Source organism: Triturus cristatus, chromosome 1_1 (genome assembly GCF_964204655.1).
Source record: "Triturus cristatus chromosome 1_1, aTriCri1.1, whole genome shotgun sequence".
Lineage (NCBI taxonomy): Eukaryota > Metazoa > Chordata > Amphibia > Caudata > Salamandridae > Triturus > Triturus cristatus.
Window position 1 is genome coordinate 65714692 of NC_140579.1, and position 22678 is coordinate 65737369.

At 43.5% G+C, this 22678-nt stretch overlaps 1 protein-coding gene across 1 annotated transcript in view; it reads right to left on the reverse strand.

The window, feature by feature from the left end:
- LOC146869423 (phosphoenolpyruvate carboxykinase [GTP], mitochondrial-like) overlaps positions 1–22678 on the reverse strand; it is a 94998-nt gene that overhangs the window by 40261 nt on the left and 32059 nt on the right. Inside the window, exon 2 of the mRNA XM_085599822.1 lies at positions 7706–7960. Coding sequence (XP_085455948.1) covers positions 7706–7960 — 255 coding nt within the window. The remainder of the gene's footprint in view (positions 1–7705; positions 7961–22678) is intronic.

Genomic DNA, 22678 nt, shown 5'->3' on the forward strand with positions numbered 1-22678 from the left:
CGGGGAAGCTCAAGCGTCTAGGCGAGGCTGACACGAACCTGCAGTGCGCACCACCTTGTCTGCTCCTCAGCTCCTGGCTACCAGTGCAGGCCCAGTAACATAGAGACACTGAAGCTGGAGCTCACAACATGGTGCCTGCATCAGGCCCGATTCTAGAGGGTGGGCACCCAAACATGAGCCTGGCCCACCAAACATGAGCCCTGGCCTTCACAGTGAATCTGCCACCCATGTACAACAATAACAAATGTTTAGATAAATGGTGATTTATGATCCTGCTGGAGAGCAATCATTTGTCTGTTGGTAGTTTTTAAATGCAGATAAACTGTATTTTATGTGGATAGCTCAGTGGGTTAGTGCCTTTGTCACAGAGATCCCTGTGTTACTCGCAGTTCAGAAGTTGCAATCCTAACATAGGAAAGTGACCTATGAACTGTCATCAAAGAGCTGCATACAAACTTTGGCTTTTTTGTGTTGTGATATAGTTAGAACGTCCACCGTCTTTCATTATTCTAATGCTGCTAAAAAGAGTTTGGGCAGTTATACATTTTTATCAGTAAGGTCAACCCCCAACCACTGGAGGACTCTTTAAATCCTGAGTTTGTTCTTCTCCAGACCAAATCCTCGTAAAATGTATTGCCCACCAGCATGGATGACGCGATTCCTACACTTGTAATCCTCATTGCCTTATGTGACATTCCCAGTAGAATTACTTATTTTCTCTGCAGAACGTGTGCGTGATGTAAAGTACTGTGACACCCTACACTGATATGAGTAGCACTACACAACAAATGAAATGCATATGAGAAAGGGGCAACGGAGAGATGAGGGGCACTGGTGGAGGGTGGTAGTGAGGGAATCCGAGGAGGAGGTCATGGGGAGGGTGGGGGAGGGGCTATGGAGAGATGAGAGGCACCGGTAGAGGGTGGTAGTGAGGGAGTCTGAGGAGGAGGTCATGAGGGGGAGGGGCTACAGAGAGATGAGGGACACTGTTGGAGGGTCGCAGTGAGGGAATCCGAGGAGGAGGTCAATAGGGGGGGCCATGGAGGGATGAGGGGCACTGTTGGAAGGTGGTAGTAAAGGTATCTACCGAGAAAGAGGTTATTGGTGCGGCGCCAAATTTTTTTTTCGCATCAGCACTAAAGCCGGCCCGGTCATGGCCTTTCTGTTTTTGGTTAATTAATTAACAGTAGGGTCATTAGGGCTATTGTGGAACATACTTTAAAGTACATGTTAATTACATTTACTGCTATATTCAAAGTTTCAAGTTTGAAGGTGATTTTACTAGTGTTTTTTCCCAGGAAGAATGAAATTGGAACCGGATGGTGGCTGATATGGGGCTGGGGCCCAAGGACAGCTGTGAGATAAGGTGCACTGGAGAGGAGTAGTGGATAATCAAGCCTGTAAGGGAGTGCGTGCAGAGTCCGGGGTCAGGTGGAGGTAGTAATGAAGAGGGATTCTCCCTGAAGGCTCGCACAGAGGGAGCCTGCAAGGGAGTGCGTTGCAGAGTCCGGGGTCAGGTGGAGGTAGTAATGAAGAGGGATTCTCCCTGAAGGCTTGCACAGTGGGAGCCTGTAAGGGAGTGCGCTGCGGAGTCCGGGGTCAGGTGGAGGTAGTAATGAAGAGGGATTCTCCCTGAAGGCTTGCACAGAGGGAGCCTGCAAGGGAGTGCGCTGCAGAGTCCGGGGTCAGGTGGAGGTAGTAATGAAGAGGGTTTCTCCCTGAAGGATCGCACAGAGGGGGCCCGAGAAGTGTCACTTGCCTGATACTTCCACCTCAGAAACCTCCTCTTCCCATCAAAGGGACATTAAATGGGGAAAAAAACTGTTTTTGAGAGTGATAACATTGAGAAAGATTTGGAAAAGAGTACGTTTTACTAGGCCTTGTAAGACTAAGAAGAGATAAAGGAGGGCTTGTAAGCAGGCCTGGCTAGACATATAAGAGACAAATTAGGCCCGCAGTGGCAAACCCGAATACACCCTTGTCCCACCCACATAAAAATTTCTGGAGCCGGGCCTGGTCTGCATAATCCTGCTGTTCACAGCCGCACGGGAAGCATACAACTCGAGTCTGCGCGGTGAGTGATGACAAACTGCGCAGACTCGATTTTTGAGCAACCCGCCTCCCTGCAGCCTCTACCCCACCCTATACCCAACTCATCACAGGGTGAGACCCACCCCCAATGACGAGTTGGAAAAGGGTGGGGTGACCATCCTCTCCACTCCTTGACGGACGTGTAGCCCCAGTGTTACAGGGCTTTAGTCTAAAACGCCCGGGCCTATTTTTACCCCCATGTTATCAGGGGGTGGAGACTGGTCCTTTAGGCACTTTCTTTGCCGAGCTGATGACCTCACAAGCCTCAGGGCTGTGAGCTCCTCAGCCCGGCAAAAACTATAGACTCTGGGCCCACCCACAGACAGCAGATTAAGGGAATGCATCGGTGTAACATGACAGTGACAACACAGTGCCAGAATCTAATCACAGCAACAAAAGTCTCCTCCGAATCGGACTCAAGAAATTTGCGTTTGTACAAGTTTTTCGTTAAACCCCCCCCCAAAAAACAGATGTAAAGTTAGTCATTGCAAATTTGTTATTTTTATTTCTTTTTTGTACATTCCTTGCTTGCGGTGTTTGATATTGTGTTCCTCTTGCCTGCTGTGTTTGATTCTGTGTCCTGCTATTTTTGTACATTCTATTTTGTAACATTTCTCTCATGTTACGTAACTGGTTCTATTGTACAGCGCTCTGACGCCTTCGGGTAAAGTCCGCGCTTTATAAAAATGCATAAATAAATAAAGTGTGTATTTTACCTTTGACAATGGCCGACCCTGGGGGATTAAAGTAAAGGGGCGGAGCCCCGACGCCATGGTTTAGAAACCGCCACTGGTGAACTCCCAAGTAATCAACTGCAGCATCACTACAGGGGTCTAATGAACAACTAGAGTGCTAGCAATTTGCATTCAAGGCAAAAGAGAGGTACGCCTGAACACCATTCTGTTGAACTATGAGCTGCTGGATTTACAGCAAATCATAAAGAGCAGTCTGAAGTAAATCAGCATTGAACTGTTAATGCAGGCATGGAACCTGAGAGTTAAAAATGTGAGAAGAGGTCTGCGCCATAGTAATTTAATCCACGATGTATTTTTAAAGGGCTAAATGTCGGTAATAAGAGATATCTGCATAAATAGAGCATCCAATATCCGTGTGTCTACTCAGCCTCCTGATCTTCTCAGTTACTTAACAGGTCCCTAATGTATATTAACTTTATGTGACTATGGTCTTATCCCTGCTGTCACCAGTGATGTCATTTGACAAATCATCAGCGACGTAATATGTAAGGTCATAAGCAGGGCGCAATTTATAGTTAGCTCAGTAAACGGTAACTGGTGAATTTCCAGGATATTAAGTGGGCCTTCTCGCGGTGCCCGTGAGAATAAAAAGGAGCCTTTTCATGATATCTGGGAGAAAGGGAACTTCTCACAGTGCCCAGGTATGAAGAGTACACATTCCCACAGTATCCTGAAGGACGCGGACCTTCTCATAGGGCCCATGGAGAGATGAGTGATCTTCATAGTGCCTAAAAGAGAATAAGATCATCTCAAAAGTGCCATGGAGCCCTGGAGTGGCACATACAATGCTAAGGAAGATGAGGGATGCCTTTTAAAGTGCCTGGAAGTCTTTCTCACAGTAACTGGGAGAAGTCTTTCTCACAGTGCTCAGCAGTAGGATATATTCACACAGGGGAGAGAAAGGGGCCTCATCACAGTGACCCGGGCAGGAGGCCTTTTCACTGTGCCCAGAACAGCAGGGGAATTGGTGCACAGGAGTAGATGCCATGTTTTTTCAAGCCGGATTACCTTTTTACTAGTGCACATTACAAAATGGATGTTTTGTGTATAGTGGACAACCTGAGATATAGCGTTCTTTGTGGGCATTGTATACCATAGCTAGCAGATTTGTGCGTTTTTGTACCTTTGAGCCAGAACCAAAAGTCAATTTTTACACAGGGGCTTTGGTCAATCCTCTCCATCCACTGGTCTGTTCAATTAGTATTTGCATTTTGGTTCCATCCACCACAACATGGAGCATAGGGTGGTTATCAGCTCACTCCTGTTATTGGCTTTCTTCACTGCAGTCGATGTCATTTTTACGTATGATCATCCACCCAAAAAGCATTCCACTTCAGCGCAAGGGATGGTGACATATTGTTTATATTTCTACTTTTATTTCATTCTTTTTTCATTCATTTCTACCAACATATGAACATCACCTTTAGACGACAGCAATTTCTAGGTCGGCCTACCAGAACATACAGCTGTCTGGCTGCTAAAGACAGATTGTATGCTTCCCAAGAACAGAGAGGCTTGAAACCGACCCACTGTTTAACATTGGTTGGCTTTACTGTCACTCTTATTTGTCTACTTCGTATTCGATGGCTTGCCTAGTCCATTTTGTGTCTGTCCAACCCCTGGAGCATTGCCAATTTACTTGTGTCTTTCCACTCTTCACTTTTAGGGAACAGTTTTTTCTTTGGCCTAGAGCTCTTCATGAGAGTGCATGCATTTTCCAGTTGTTCTCCTGACCCTTGGCATATCTGGAACTGTTAAGGTTGAAAAACAGAGACGTCCCTGTCTATTGCACTGTGCAGCCCTTCTGAAGGACGCCTTGTATCGAGCGGCTCCCATCGTTCTTGCTTAGTCAGTGACCTTCGTTTGCTCCAGCAAGTCATCTACTGCTCCACCAATGTATGTGGTCTATTGGCCAATTAGGCCTATATCTTTGGTTTGAAGGTTGGAATCATGAGTACTGTGTGTTTTGTCACTACTGTTCCAATACACAATTATCTATTGGCAATGTCTGCTATGTCTAAGGATGATTTTGCGAATGTATTTGATCGGGTCTTTCCCTCGAGTGGCCCATTTTAACCTATTTTTATAGTTTTCTGGTGGATACAGCATGAGGTCTCACTCTCCATTGTTGATGAAAGCATCTGCTGAGCTGATTAGTGGAGCTCACTGTTCTCTGTTTAGTTGTGCTGCCCTGTCTGTGTTCTCCTAACTACATACAGCCTTCTGCTGTGTTTGTCTGGTGGTGGGTTGTGAAGGTGAGCACATTGGCTCTCTTATGGGCTGTTGTCTCCATTAAGAAATCCACACATATATATGGGTTCTAATGTATCCACAGGTCTTGAGGTAAGGCCATATATTCCTTCCCCTCTCGAAGTTACCGCCTTTAGTGAGGCTGGTTCACTGATGGCTTCCTTACCATCGTGAATTATGCTTTGAAGGAATTGGTTGGTTTCATCTCCGTTTTGGGTGTAGCGATTCTTGTAGGAAACCCAACGGTCTGTTCTTCCGCTAGCTGTACTCCTTAAGGGCCGGTTTTCTCTTCCTAAGAGTAGGGTACAGGCAACGCTCATCTGGGGGTGATGGCTGGGTGCTGGAAGTAAGGATGCAAGGAGCGCTGCAACAACTCCAGTATAACCAAACTGGAATTCAGCGATATGGAGATTGGTGTTTACGTTTCTTTCTCTGACTGCAACTTTGTAGGATTTTGTAAAGTGATCTATGAACTATGTGATAGACTTACCTGGAATACAGTGAATGAGAAAGGAAAGGCTGGGTGCCTATTTCTATCTAACACACAACACAATTTAAATACCGGTCAATGAACTGTACAATATTTCAGAATATATCACCAGTTACAAGAGCACAAATGAAGCACGTTTTTTTGTAATTCTGAAGTGTGATGGAAACAAAGTGTTTTCATATGATCGAAACAAATCAAGACATGTTACTCAGTGATGCACAAATGATAAATACTCGCTGAAAACCGACACGTTATCTATCATGTGTGCTCTGTATAGTTTTATCAGTATATCTGTGCAAAGTTAGTGACCATTTCAATGGAATATACGCTGCCTCCAAATGGCATTGTCCTACCTCCCATGCTTTAATAATGGATTTGCGACAGTGTGCTCCAAAATGCACCCAAGGCTGCAAATCACATCCTCACCTGCTGCTGAATGGGCGTGGCTCATTTGCTAGGCTCATTTGCTACACTTGATCTTTCTGTGACGCATTAAAATCCCTTCAGTGATATTACATTGATGACAGCACCCCCACTCTGAAAATTGTTCCATCAACACTGGGGGGCGGCCTTCATGGGTAGGAATCTACTTCCCCCTGTGGTGAATATGCTATTACATCCTGCCATTAATTTTTCATCCCAGCGTGTGTCCTCATTTAAGGGGACATTTTTCTTCCTCACCAATTGAATGCTCACCGTCCTAGAGCTCCCATAGAGGTTTTGGGGTTGCTTTTAGGAGTTCTTCCACTGTCTCTGTGCCTGGCGTGGGGGATTTTTGAAGCACATAATCTGTGATCAATCGCCTTCTCCAGTAGCAGCGCTGCCATTTCGGCTTCAGGCATTCATTTTTCTTCTCAAAGCCGCCTCGATGTTGACGATTGATCCCCTCTTCTTCTGGTATATCTTTCTCCCTTGGGATGTCCTTGTCCTTTCTTTCAGTCTCTTGAAGCCAAGCGCCAAGGTTTATCTGCACTGAGGTCTCGTCTTCGGCCCAGTCGGCTCCTTGGTCTTTGAGGTTGTTCGACTGCCAAATATTTCAGCATCTAAGGCTGTTTCCTTTCTTCAAATACAACTCTTGTGGCTTTCACTTTAAGGAATTGTAGGTGCACATTTTGTTTCTGATGTGGAAATTCCTTTTTCTGAGATTTTCTCATACTACTGATGCAGACTCTTGCAGACACTTTCTGCTCCCCCATGGATCCTCCTGCATCTGCTTCTTCTGGGACATGCAAATCTTCTTAAACTAATAGTCCTGCAGCCTTTAAAGATGGTATCTCCTGCATCTTCAAGGTTTTAGAATTACATTTCTCACCAGTCTTATGGCCTTCAGGTTTCTGATCTTTTGGAAGACGTGCTAGTTTATGTTGTCACTTCAGGCAAAAACGAAAGGGAGCATTTTCTTAAAGGCTTTGAAGAACCTTTTTCCTTTGTTTTTCAGCGATTGTTTTCAGCATCTGTGTACTTTTTCTCAACGTCTCTGTGCTTTGCCGCCAATTCTTAATTTGAATAACCGGTTTAAACCTAGCCACTTTTCTTTCCCCTGATTTTTGGTGGCCGTCTACCTAGAGTTCTCAGCGATGTGTCAAAACCCAACAGTGATAAAAATTCTAAAAGAAGGCTACTGTGTCGCCTGTTCAACACTCAAAAACAAATAAAATAAATAAATAGCGAATGTTTCGGGATGCCAGGTTTAGATGGTGAAATGATGCACAGCATGGGACTCTAGAATAAGTTCCACATCAAAATAAAATGATCTTCAAGTACCCTGGAGGAGAGAGAAGAGTTTCTTTTTTTTTAACAGTGTCCAGGATGAAAAAAAGTACATTCTCACAGTGCCTGTGCAGTTGATGGTGTTGCAGTGGAGGGTCTCACAGTGAGCATTTCCTGAATCTTTCAGTGTCTCAATTCTTGTGTCAGCCAAGTAGCTAACCTTAAAGCACTTCCCTTCTAGTACCTCCTTGCAATTGTTAAAATGCCTTGGAAGTAGTCCTTGGACTACCAAATGCAATTCAATCTCATAAAGACAATAAATAAATAATAACTGCTCAGTGTGCACTATATAAGTGCCAGGTAACAAAAACGCCCACCCACGCCCTGCCACCCCGCTGCCTGCTCTTACCAGTTCTCATATTTGCTCAGTCTCTTGATCATGCCATCCTTCTGCAGCAGTGCAAGCACACTGCGCTCCTCTTCTGGCGTGCCATCACATATGTGGATGCTGTCTGGTTGGCATAGCTTGGCACTGCTCACCACAAACTCCCTCACCCTGCCAGATAGCAGGTCCAGATCCCCATTCAGGACCCGCAGAGCATGCACTGAGCGACCTGGACTCTTCTGTGCCGCTGCACATTGTTTCAGCGAATGGGAACAGATCCTGCAAGGGGGAGGACACGAGATTATAAGAAAAGAGAACACGCGTCAGACAGTGCAAAGACTAGGGCGTGGTTTCTTTTTAGAATGGCAAAACATTCTATTCCGCCTTTTCACTATTTCAGTTCGACTCAGGGCAGCCCGCTCTAAAGCTTTGTCAAAAAGCAATAACAGACCATATCCCCTAATTTCTGTACATATAGACAAAGCTTACAACAGTAAAATACGAATAACCCCTTCACCCCCCCCCCACCTCCCCCTCCCTCTCTTTTCCTCTTGGGGTTTTCTTGATAAGCCAGGGGGAAAACCAAGGTGTGCATATCATCCACACAAATGAGTGAAGCAGCATGGCCAATGTCTTTCTTACCCAACTGACTACCCCATTAACGTATAATATATCAGATAAAGTACCCTCTGACGTACAGTATAAGGATATTGCAAGTCACCAACAGTTCCATCACCATCTAGAGGAACGAGACCAAAAGAACAAAAATTCTTTATGGGGGTCATAAAACTCCAAGGTGACTTGTAATAGCCTTATAATGTACAGCAGATTATATTTTAAACTTTAAAATACATGGTTACGCCATACTTGCGTTTTCATGTTCATTGAAGACTAGAAGAATAAAAGCAGAATCTTTGGATTGCAATTAAATGCAACAAAAGCAGTTCATATTTTTATTTATTTATTAGAATCAGTTTAAGGCAACTCAAGTTAAAAAGTGTTGTGGCTCAAGTGACATAAAACATCCAGAGATTGTAGCTTTCCTATAATAACCTATAGTGTGAAAAAATAAACATATTGCTATAAATATCTCATTTCTGCTGATCACTTTTTCTATTCACAAAAACCTAGCAGAGGAAGTATACACGCGTTCCTGGTTTCCTTGTTTAAACTGCAGCTGTAATCATACTCCATGACCCGCCCTTCACCCTTGTTACTGGCTCTGGCATCTGAAAGAGCTATTATGTTTACACCCATGAAGAACAAAAGTATACTCTGTAGTGCAAAATACATACAATAAAAAGTAGTTACAAGTGTGTTGCAAAAATAAAGGTAGAATCAGTTTAACATTAAGAAAATCTGCTGTGGCTCAGAACGTATAGCAATATATACTATGCTGTTCCTGTAGTTACCTAGGTGGAAAAAATAAACATGTTGCCACAAAAATCTAATTTTTGCTGATCACTCTTTATTTTAGAAAAAGAAAATCAGAGGAACGAAAAGCCATTTCTCCTTTTAGTTACTTAAATGAAGCTGTTAACTGCTTTTCACCTTGGCTGCTGGCAGGATACATTATGATTAGGTCTCCCGGTTTTATGGTATTTATTTTTTCAACATTTCCGTCTGTATTTATCCACATTTATTTTTTGCTAATTTGTTCTATATTTATCCATTTTTATTTTGTGTTCACTGTATAAATGAAGCAGCAATAAGTATTTTTCCACATTTATTTAAATTGTAAATGTATACTCGCATTTCAATGTCCTAATGGTTTCAACGGTATACAGTGCAATAGCGTGGTCTGAAAACACTTGCCTTGTAGAATAGCATAAATAACTGTAGAACTGCCCTTAGTTAAGCTTAATTAAGAAATCTATTTTCTTTTTTTTTATAATCTGCCCTACTTCTCAATCGGTACACTACTGACCTGGCACTCATGATTGACAGTAGAAAAAAAAAAAAATCACCCAAGCAGGCCTATTTTCCATATTTTTCTGTATTTAAAAATGAATACACACAGGAATATACATAGTTTTCTGTCTGTATTTATCTGTAAAAATCAGTAAAAACGGAAAACAGGGAGCCCCAATTATGATGTCAGAACTCCACTGAAAAAGTTATTACAGTTGATCAGGTCCATCATTTATTTATTACAGGCCTCTAGACACATCACAACTCGACTGCAATAAGGAAATTAGAGACTGGCTTTTATAAAGTAATTGCAGGCTTCTATGTATTAAAAAGGCATAAAAGGGCTGCTGTACACTCTAATGATGTATTCATAAATGTGATGTGCACGTGCCACAGCGGTTAAGGATAAGGTCCCTCAAGTGTTTGTACAAATATTAGTACGAAAGTGCGAGGCATAGGACCACGCAAGCACCTGTGCAGTCAAGGAATTAATACAATTTTAAATCAGACTCTAATGTGAATCTATCTTTTATTGATGTACAGAATATTCTCCACGGCGCCACTAAATACAAATTACTAACTAGACGCATGTTTTCAAAATGACCGCAAAAGACAAACTGAATAATCATTTCATCACCATAGTATAAACTTGGAACTTTCCAAACACGTGGCCTGGCCCATTCCTTCTGCCTTTAGAGATGTGCTTGCTCTTACTCCAAACAAATATCTGACCATGCTTGAATCATCACTAGCAGGAGAATACCTCATAATGGAAAGGAATATTCTACATAGGGACCAGATAGACTTCCTACCCAAGTAGCGAACAACAGACAAAAACGTTGTCTTCCAAACTCTGATGGACGGATATGTAAAGAACAAGAACAGTGCACACAGATTTGCCTGCTTTTAGGTACTTTTGAAAAGCTGTTTACCTCACCGGGCAACCAAGACGAGACAGGAGACTGGAATAGGGGAAAAAAGCATACAACATACTAAATCTATGGTATGCCTTAAACCAGTGCTTTAAATGGGCCGGTACTGTCCGGTACGGAGTACCAGCACTTTTTTTTATTTTGAGAGAGAGTGTACCGGCACTTCTCAAAAGAAATGCAATACTTTTAATTGGAAAGTACCGGCACTTCTCAGAAACACGCAGGTACTCTTGTATAGAGTACCTGCATTTCTATTTTTCCATTTCAAGCACCGCCTTAAACAACTATTAACGCAAGCTAAACAACAAGAAAAAACACACACATTGCCAATAGGTGTGACATTGGCTTGCATCCTTTTGGCTTCTAGAATGCTGGATTTGTCATGGTTTTTGTAACAAGCTTTGGCAGGCCAATAGGTCTCGCCTATGTGAAAGCTAATGGGTTTGCTGTAGCCATGTTGTAGTGCAGCGTGACTGCGCAGCATGGCTAAAAATAAAGCGCTATGCTCAGCCAGCACGTTTTTCTAACTTTACTTTTTGCCATGATGCTGTACAACATGGCTATACGACACAGGCAAAGCCACTAACGTTTGCATAGGCAAGACCTAATGGCCTTACCAATACTGGTTATTGTCTCCATTTACCCCTATTAAGGTTATTGGGGATTTTTCTGCCATTAACAAGTGGGACTGCTTTGCCACGCTTATCTCAGTTTGTCCTCCAAGCATGCAAACCGTGCATTTTATTTACATTTTGCATCACATCTGATCTTTACTGGTTGTTTGTTTTAGTAGAGGAGTTAGCGGATGGTTTTTCTGCACTGTCAGACTCTTCACGAGACAAGTTTCTCCTAGTTCCCAAAAAGTCTTAAGAATTTCTTCTCATGGTCTGAGACTTTTATAGCCTCAAATGGGGCATGTTTTCCTATTTTCCTCTGTGGCTATGCCCATACCTTAATTATGTTGACAACACATGAGTACATAATTTTTGTGGTTTTGTTTAAAGTACATTATAGTATGTGGAACACAAGGTTTAATGCAGAAACATTTCCTTTAGTCCAATGTGTGGTTGTTGGCAATCAAAGTGGACTTGTAGAATACAATACTAAAGAATGCACGCTTTATTATAACTAAATTTTCATTGAGTACATCAGGCTCATTTCATTTGTTGCTTAGTGTACTCAGATTGCACAGTTTCTGTATAACAGACCATATCAAACAATGCCAATAACGAATAGCTAGTCAAGGACCATATCAACTCCCGCTTTGTGTGAACATGGTTGTGTTGCTTCTGTTTGCAGCAGTGACTGTGTAATAGTTTTAATTCTTTATTTTTTTAACTCTGGAAGCTTATTCGTCACTCCAGCACAGGCCGGCATGCAGTACTCCTTATACCTGCGAAATGCTGTAATGTTTAGATTACTTCTAGAATACCAATAACCGGTGCTTGGAGGCGCAAACAGCGACTGGACGTGTTACCGTGGGCAGTACTGTCTGCTACCTGGTTTAGAAAACATCCTTATGGTGCATCGTGACTGTGCAGAGCCAACCAATACACAGTGCCCCCATCTGTGTGTGTGAAGGTGTTCCATAAGAGCTCTCTTGGAGCGATTTATACTAGAAAGGTTAATCCCAAGAGAAAATGGCCACAAACCAACAGCCAGCCCAGAATTCGCACAACAAGGCAGTGTGCTCTTTCACAAAACAGCCGACCAACTAAAAAGTATCTCCATCTGAGTGCGAGCAGTGGAAGAACATTACTCTGTACTTGGTCCACACTCCACCAAAGGGACGAACACACGAAGAGGAAGTGCATGCGCTAACCAACAAGATGTGGACAAGAACAAAGTAACCCCCACTCCTTTTTTAACATCTTCTTTGTCATTGTGTAGAATCAAAAAGTGCTCCCACGTAGTCCGTAGGCCGCATCATGGCCCGATCTGCAGCAGAATGGGATTGACCCGATGATGAAGCATGCTACCAAGGGGTAAACCTGGTGGGTGAGGGTTTTTACAAGAAAACCTTTTTTTTCACATGTTTTTTTCAGTGGAGAGTTATTTCGCATGATATAGCTGGGTTTCTATTTTTTGAATGATACTGAATAGGACATGAAACAAAATTGTACGCATTTATTTGTAACAGCTTTTAGGCCTTCGTTTATCTTAATTATTAATCATTAATGTAGCTCTAGAACACATTTAAAAGTGCTTTCTATTTGTACATGATGTATGAAGTATACACCGATTAGGACTAAAAATACTGGCTTTAAGTGATTTTGCTTATTTATGTACTGTGCGTTACATTACAACACCAGTGGTGCCTAAATCAGCAGCATAATGTAAACTCATTGCAACCCCTTCCCCTGTAAAACTCACTTAAGGGTCCCCAACCAAGGCTGCCTCTTGTGCTTGAATGTCTCTCACTTGCAGTCGGCAACGGCCTATGAGGGGCCCAAGAAAGTTGACATCAAGGCGCTGGGGGTTGAGGGCTCTATGCATTCCGACAATTTGCTTTTCTTGTAAGGTTCCTTTTTCTTTTAACCCCTTGTGTGCCACGCCCTTTCCCCGCCCTGTGCCGGGCGTTGCATTAGCGGGCGGGGTTCATGACGAGCTGGACTCGTCATGGGCACAGCGCAACCGCGGCCCATGACGAGTCCAGCTCGTCATGGGCACAGAAGGGGTTAACTGACGAGTAACGCTTATTTAGTATCAGCATACGTGCGAACCCTCCTGGTTCAGGCAAGAGACTACCGATTTCAAGGCTTCTCTCCCGTCTCCCGATTCCTACATGCAAGAACCTGATTCCTCGACAGGCATCTGCCGACCAGGACTGGTCTAGTGTGATTCAGCATATGAACCGCCATTAACCTGCTCCTGCAGGCCAGTGCACAATGTTTTTATCACACTTTCTCTGCTTGCTGTAGAGCTTTCTATGTGCTGCTGACAGGTGAGAACAAAATATATATGTGCATTTCTGATATCCGACCTAAGTTGCAGCAGCACACTTACAAGTCCCACGCATGACCATAGCCCCGACTGAGGCCTCGCCCTTAATAGAAGTCAATAGGAGAAATACATTCTCTCGGTTCTATTTTTTAAATCTCCAACTTTCCTCTTCTAAAATATTCTATTTTATTGTAGAGAAGGAGAACGCCAGTAATTCCAGGAAACACTGATAATGTCCAGAATCTTCTTTTATTTGTAGATTACAGGAAGTAGTAGTATGCAGGACGGAGCCCACGGCATAAGCAGTTGCGGGAGCAAGAACCAAACAGCAACTGACCAGGCATGGAATCAAAAATGACATAACAGTATTCTAAACATAACATTTTAGTAAATTAAAGGAACAGTAGTAAATACCACATACCCTCCCCCCATACAATACAAAACTTTAATACAATACATAATCATGAAATTTGACAGGCATTTTACAAACTCGTTGATTACGTGCAGATGTCATAGCTAGTGAATTATAAGAACGAGTACTAGGTGAAACAACATTAGAGCAACTTGGGGAAGAAAATGCAGTAGAATCAGAGTTAACAGATGCATTATGAAAGTTTATGATGTCAAAACCAGGTCCAAAAGTAAAATCAGTATCATCTTCATTAGACCTGTTGCCATGAACGTTGTTAAGTATGCTAACTTGATTGTCAGTAAGTTTCACAATATTGTTCTTATTCCACCAACCTTTGTTTTCTAAAAGGACAGAAGGTTTGGTGACCCTGATAACCCGAACTGGTAGTGTGAACTTAGATTGGCCCTTGCAAACCTTGTAGGTTTTTTTGATAAAAACCCAATCATTAGTTTTGAGATCAGGGCCAAGAGATGTAGAAAACCCATCATAGGATTGCTTTTGCAGTGATTGCTTTGCAGCAACTCTAGCTTTAATTACTTTTGGAATGGTAGCCAATGGCAACCAGACAGTACCTTTTGTCTGAGGGTAACAAATTAAAAGGTCCTTAAAAGTCCAAGGCAATTTTTTCTCAAGGGGAATCAGGGAATGGAACTGGAAGTAAAGGCTTCTTGTTGGTTTTTCAATGTTTGTCGGAAACAACACAATTAGGGCAATTATCTATGAAAAGGGCCACTTATCTGTCTAAACCTGGCCACCAGTAGATGTCTTCTAATCTTTTATAGGTAGCGGAAATACCTAAATGGCCTTCATGGCCAATCTTGATGATCTTCTCTCTGAGGGTAGTGGGAGGTAGAAACAAACATTCCTCACGCAAACTCCATTTTCAAAAGACAATAATTCACTGATTTGTGCAAAGCACTTTACACCGTTGCTCAAATTTTTATTAGCAGGCTATTTACTCTTAATGAACACCACCACTTTTTTGAGAGTCTCATCAAGTGCCATGGCAGAAGCCCATTCATCCTGTGAGATGTTGCCATTGCACATGGAAACAGCATCTATAAGACCAACCACACAATCTTTGTGGACATTATTTTCACCTTCACTGCAATCAGGGAGAGGAATACGAGAAAGGCAATCAGCCCGGATGTTTTTACCCCCCTTTGAATATATTTTATAATAAGATTATATTCTTGTAATTTGGAAAGTAACCTAACCAGCCTGGCAGAGGATTTTCCCAGACCATTGCCAGATAATAAGGAAACCAAAGGTTTGTGAACAGTGAAAATCTCACACTGAGTTCCCCAAATGTATGTTTAGAATTTCTGAACTGCCCAAGAGCCTCCCGTTCAATCGTGCTGTAGTTGCATTCAGTAGGTGTTAGGGCACGGGAGGCAAAAGCAATGGTGTTTTCTTTGCCATCATACCATTGTCCAAAAACTGCCCCAAGACCTTTCTGACTGGCATCCACAGACACAAAAGGACTGGCGTTAGAAACGAATGGGTGTATGGCAGGTGCATTGATAACTAAAAGTTTTATTTTTTCAAATGTCTCACATAGAGTGTCATTCCATTCAAATTCAGTACCTTTCTTGAGGAGACACCTTAGTGGTTGCACTAATTGTGCGTAATCAGGTATGAACCTGGCATAGTATTCGCACAGGCCAGGAAACAAAGGTAAGGCGTCTGTCAGAAGCAGGAGGTGCATTACGTATAGCTTCTACATTACAAAAAGTTGGTTTGATGCCTTCACTTGATATAGTGTGACCCAGATATTCAACTGTATTAACAAGTAATTTACATTTATTAGCTTTTACAGTCATGCCTCTGTCTTGTAAAATAGTTAGTACTTTGTTAAGAATTTGTAGGTGTTTCTCCTTGGTTTCTGTGTGAATTAATATATCATCTTGGAATGCTTGCACTTGCGAAAAACCACCAAACAAACTGTCCATGAGTTTTTGAAAAACACTCGCGGCTGAAGCGAGGCCAAAAGGTAACCTAAGATACTTAAAAGCCCCAAAAGGGTTTACAAAGGCAGTAAGTGCTAGACAGTTAGGAGAAAGTTGAATTTGGAGGTAGGAGGAGTGTAAGTCAATAGTGGAGAACAACTTTTACTTCCCAATATTTGCTAACCTTTCGTGTATGAGAGGTAGGGTGTGGCAATCTACAAGAATGTTTTGATTGAGAGATCTTAAATCCACACATAGTCTCAGGTCCACAGTCTTTTTTTTCCGTAAAACGACCGGAGAAATCCATTCTGATGAATCTATAGGAGAAATGATACCTTCAGTTTGGAGGTCATTAAGCAGAGACTTTAAATCATCTCTGATACTAAGAGGTACATGTCTGACCTTATGCACTATGGGAACAGCATTGTTTTTAACATAATAGTGTGTTCGTAGCCTTTGATAGTGCTAACAGAATTTTTAAATACATTTGGAAAAGATTTTTAAAAATCTTCAACAATTGAGTCTGGTTGACTGACAGATAAAATATTTGAGGGAAAATCACCTAAGATAATTGGAGGATCTTGTCCAGGACGATACCTAGAAGGGCAAGGTCCTTCCAACCAATGATGTCTCTTCCTTTGATGGCTACTAACATTTTTGTCCTAACAGATCTGCCCAGACACTCCAGACTGTCCAAAAAATAACCCAGCAGATCAATGTCTTGTTCCCTGAAAACTTTGGGGTTGATATCAGAGATAAGATGTGGCATGTCATTAGGCCAAAATTTGTAAAATGTACAATCTGCTAGAATAGTAACAGGAGCTCCTGAATCAGCCATGGCTAGAATAATTCTACCATCAATGGAAATGTCAACTAATGGCCCTTTAATAGGTTTGTCCGAAGATTCAAAGACTTCGACAGTAACTAAAATATTAGCAAATTGAGAAGTACAATCTTGGACATCAGTGTGAGAAGTTGGCCTGATGTATGATGTCACTAGTTATAGTGTACACCTTATATCAGTCCAAATACCCTTATGGTGATTGGTTGTAAAGTCAACCTTATAGACCAGCTATCCTAGTGGTAGCATGGACAAGAGCAGTCTTAGGCTAAACTCTGAATGGCATGTGAAGCCAGCTGTGATACCATATATAATCCCTTGAATACCAAATGAAAGGACACCACAACAGATATATATATAAAATAAAGTGTATTTATTCTAAGCCAACCCTCAGCACTCTTTATGAGTTTAGAGGTAAGTACAACACAGTCTTATTAATGCATACAGTAAGTCACACAGGTAAGTAATACAGTTAGGCCCTAGGGGCCACGCAAACCATATACTAAGTAAGTGGTATAAGAACCACTGTCACGGAAATAGAATAGGCCTAGGCCTAGGGAATCGCTGGGGCTACACTACACTAGCGTTAGTTAGGAAGTGGGAGGCCCACGGGATTCGTGTGCAGAGTGGAAACACTCACGCGTAATGCGTAAAAGTCAATAGCAATGTTACAGTTTAGAAATAGATAGATTTAGGACACTTCCGGAGTAGCTAGGAAGTTGAGACTTGAAAACTAGACACTAGGACAGTCACTATCCTGATGAGCACCGGAGTACCCAAGTTACCTAGCCCACAGGCTGCGGGTGCATAGGGGTGAAGATGCGTCGTTTTCGTCGTCGACTCCTATGGATGCCTGAAGAAAGATGCTGACAGGCAGTCAGGGGAGAGTGTCCGGTGGATCCCAAGGCTGGGATCAAGAAGAGAAGGAACCTGCAAGCAGAAGGGACAGAGTCAAGGTCACTAGCCAGTGACCACGTGGAACCAGGAAGGAACCAGGCGATGTCGTGAAGATTGCAGGTGAAGGTGACGCTTGTCGCTGCAGCCAGGAGGACCCGGAAGCGTCGAGGACGACCAGGACCAGGAGGCGAGCTGTCCCACGAAGGCTCTTGCTGTCGGCGGCGTCGAAGTTGGACTAGGACTCACCAAGCCTTGGCAAGCGGAACCCACGAAGAACAAAGGACTTGCTTCTGGTGCAGACCAGGAAGGTCTGGGGTGCTTCTTCTTTGCAGAGAAGCGGGAGCCAGTCTGGAGGAGCCAAACCAGCGCAGAAGATTTCAGGGAGCGTCGTCACAAAGGCCACTAGCCAGCGGGCAAGCAACCGGACAGACGCGGCAAGCAGGAAAATGCTGAAGGGCCCCACGCAGGACTCGTGGAGTGTGGGGGGCTGATCTTCGATGCAGATGGTGCTTGGGGCTTCTCAATCCCCGGTGCACAACTTCGAGGGTACCTCAGAAGCTGCGCTGTAAGTTACTAGCCACTTTTCCCAGGTAGCCGGTCCCACGTCGCTCGTCGCCTCCACGGATCTCAGCTCTGCTGCAGATGTGGATGAGGGTCGGAGAAGTCTGGAAGTCAAGGCTCTGGTCGGGCTCTGCAGTCGATTCCTCGTAGAACGGTCGCAAAGCAAAGGGTAGTCTCTTGATGGTGCCTGTTTGCACAGGGTAGCCACTCCTTGGCTACAAGGGAGATTCTTCAGTCTTCTTCTTTCGTCGAATGTCGAAGGTCCAGAGTTTCTGTTCAAGTTTGCAGGTTCAGGATAATCTAAAGTCTTGAGGCCCAACTCCCACTCTTATACTAATCTGGGGGGCTGGGATACCTGCTAGGTCACGCCTTATGGGTGGGACCTGGGAGGGGGTGGTTACACCCACTTCCCTTTGTCCAGTTTCGCGCCAGAGCTGGGGCTGGAGTGCCCCAGCGCCGGTTTGAACTGGACTATGCAAGGAACACCTTGTGTGCCCCAGGCATGTCTCATTCCTTTCAGCCCACCCTGCCCCAATACACTAAAGGCTGTCTGGGGAGGTGCTAGCACCTCCCCAAGCAGGAAACCTATTGTCCAGGCCTCCCTGGCTGGGATCACTCCCAGCAGCAGGAGGTCAGACTTGTGTCGTGGCAGCAGCATCCATTTTGTGATGCTGAGGCTTTGGTTAGAGATAAACAGCAAAGTAGGATTTTAACATGTCTCTCCCTCTAGAAGGGAGGAATAATATCCTCATCACCAGAAATGGTATGGGGGTATTATTCCAAAGTGTTAGACACCTTACACGACATGTTTTGATAAAGCCAAACCATAGTTACCATAACCGTTTAAGATTATAAGGCACTTTAAGAGTATATGGTAGGCTATATCATAGAACAGCTATAAGGACATGGTTCCGAAAGCTGCAGACAGGCTCAGCTCATGCTAGAGCACCACCTCACATGTTACCAAGCACTCTGCCTCCAGGATTGTTAAGGCCTGCCATAGGAGTGACTGATAGGTACACATGTGTCTATATATAAGGGCAGATATAGGCATACTATATCTAAGCAAGGGGTGATTACACGACCTTGCCCCAGCTGAGTGATCAGCCAGTTGTGTCTGATTGGAAGGCCAGACCAGGGGTGGCATAATACATGCTGCAGCCCCTGGGAGGCCTAGGGTACACCTATGCCCTGGGTACCTAGGGTACACTATACAGGGTCCAATAAGGTGATCCTTACCAATTGGGTATGTACCTAGGGTACATGGAGTCCATTTTACAGAGAGAGCATACACCCTGAGACCCTGAATGGCAGGATCTCAGGCCAACTAAGTTGAAAAACCAGCTAGACACTAGGCAAAAAGTTGGGGGTAACCATAGTCAGATATCCACCTTCCTACAATCAGGAGTGTCCAAAGAAATGCTTGAAACTTTAACCGTACTTGATGGTGTAGTATTCATACCACTCCTACATACACCCTGAAAGTGTCCAAATTTCTGACATTTAGTAAATGTTTTCCCTAAGGCTGGACAACTGCGATTGTTTGCTATGTGGTTTCTAGAACCACACCGAAAACAAACCAATTGGCCTCTTGAAGGTTGATTTTTGTAAGGCCTTTTGTTGAAAGTCTGTTTAGCATTCATAGCACACACAGTATTGTCACCAGAAACCAGACTTATATTAGAAGAAATTGCGGACTGAGTAGGAAGAAGTGTAGTTTGGTTAGAATGACCAGATAAAACCTTAGATGTAACAATTGATCTTTCAATGCTTTTAGCAATATCAATTGTTTCAGCCAAGGTGGGATTACGTGAGGTAAGAAGGCGCTCTTGGATCTTCTTGGAATAACAATAGAAGACAAACTGGTCCCTTATGTGAATGTCAACATTGGGGCCAAACTCACACTTCTCAGCCAGAACCCTCAAAGTTGCTACGTAATCTTCCACAGACTCCTCTGAAGATTGCTTGCACATGGCGAAAGTAAATCTCTCTAATAGAACACTTGTTGAGTCGGAATACTGTTTGGCCATGCGTAATTTAGCTTCGATGAAAACATTCCATACAGTATCTTCAGATGTAGGAGAAGGATAGCATGATAGATTGTCAAAGACCCTGCGACCAGCTGTGCCCAGATGATTTATTAGCAAAGCTAATTTCCTCGAAGGAGAGTAACCATCAGCATCAATGTCCGTAAGGTAATTTTCGAAATCTCTTAGCCATTCGCTCCACTTTAAATCAGACTTGCCTGGTTTTGACAAAAAAGGTGCGGGCTGAATAACTCCCTGGCTGGACGCCATACTGAATGAACAAAGGATGTAATAAAATTGAAAAAATTGCACTGAAAAAACTACAACTGCACAAATTAGAAATAGAAAAATATATAAATAAAATAACGTGTGAGCCACCGAGAAGAGAAGTATAATATATGCAATATGGACTTATTAGTTGATAAAACAGGCACAGAAAGGTGTGCGAATCACAGTGTGTCACACCACAAAAGATCCAAATGGAAAGGTGAAGGCAGGAAAAAAATTTAATTGTTAGACTGTGGTGTGCGAATCACCGGTGGCGGTATCGCACCTGGTAGAAGCAGACACTTGTTGTAAATAGCATATGGTGTGCAAATCACCGTTCGTATCGTCACACAAATGAGAGGCAAACAATCGCTGTAAGTACAACGCAGTAATCCAGTTTCTGACTCACCTAAAATGGCCGCCGCTGTGAGTGTGTCATCAAGGAGTCTCCCAGGATGCACCGCGGCAACTTCCTTTCGGCGACGTCAGAGGAAGCAACAGGGAGAACGAAATGGAGGACGAAATTCCAGAGGAATTAAAAATTTGCGAACATTCGTGACAAGAATTTTCAATTCTATTAAGGACAACGGAGGCGAGGATTATGCTTCTCATTCTTTGCTTTATTACCAACAGCAGCCAATAAAAAAACATCTTTTTTATTCCAAAACTACACATCCCATGAATGCAATGCATCAGAATACCATAGAGACTATCAGTACATAAAGCCCAGCTGAGGCAGACACCTCCTCTTTCTTTGCGTGACCGATAACTGTTAAGTCCAGAACTTGAACAAATCACTCCTTCTTGAACTGAGATCTTGAACCATTGTCCATGTGAACTAACTTTAGAAAACCAATAGGCGAACTTCGGCTCCGAGGAACGAAACTCTGAAGATCAAAACAGGCGAGCGAGCCTCACATCGCGAAGGGGAAAGCCATTCCCAACGATATCCTGAACAGAAACAAGTTTCACTTGCCACTGGAATCTGAAACAAAGATAAAAATTCCATAATAACGGTAATCTCCCAGACAATGTTCCAATCACAATGGTATAAGAACTACAACAACAGGGTGGGAACAAGAGAGAGCAATAAGGCAGTCAGTATAATGCAACCTAAAATCATCATAACTTGATTTACATCTATATTCAAATAACATATAAACTCTGGGTGCGATAATCGTCGCCTCCGTTGTCCTTAATAGAATTGAAAATTCTTGTCACGAATGTTCGCAAATTTTTAATTCTATGTCAGGACCGGAGGCTCCGATTATGCTTGTTTAAAGCCGAGCCAACCACTGATGCAATATCCATTATAGGTTTGTAATAAAATGACTTAAAGGTGGACTCATTCGACCAATCCGCAGTATTCATGATGTCAGCTAAGGTTACACCTAAGGATTTAGATGCCATTGCGCCACGCACAGAATGCGCACCAAACTGAGACACATCAATGCCTGCTTCATTCATGAGCCAACGCACCCATCTCACTAAAGTAGCTGAGGACACTGGGCGAAAGGGTTTCTGCAAAGCAATCAGCAGTTGACCCTGCAAGTCAGAACGGAAACTAGATGTACTCACCTCGTACGCTTTGACACATTGCACCACACATAAGTTGGGATTATCCGGAAAGGCCGGATAAGACACTGAAGTGGAATTGCTTTTGGTCCGTCTGGAAATAGTGAAAGTCACCCCTTCCGGGGAAAACCGACGGCCCGCGAGATCCAAAGCTCGAATATCAGAAACTCTCTTGCAAGAGACCAAACATAATAACATCGCCAGTTTGGCGGAAAGCTGTTTCCGTGACAGGTGCTCGTTAGGTGGCCAAGAATCCAAAAAGCGAAGTACCACCGTAACGTCCCACAAAAGAGAGTACTTTGGACACAGAGGCCTGACCATCCGGATACCCCTAAGTAGTTTGCACACCAGAGGGTGTTCTCCCACTGGCTTGCCCTCCAACGGAGCATGCCCAGCGGAAATAGCGGATCTAAAATTGTTGACTGTCCTATAAGCAAAACCAGAGGACGCCAAAGAAGCCAGGAAATTCATGACCATGGTGACATTAGTTGCAGTGGGATCGACGTCCCGTTGAACACACCAGCGGAGGCGTCTGTCGAAAGTCCCGGGACCTGCCATCTGTCCCTGAAACTCGCCACGCTACCAGTGATAGCTGCCCCGAGACCACTAACGGATGAGGGGCCCTGAGAGGATCCAGCAACAGGTTCCATCTCTGAGGGAGGAGAATCGGTGCCGCACAAGA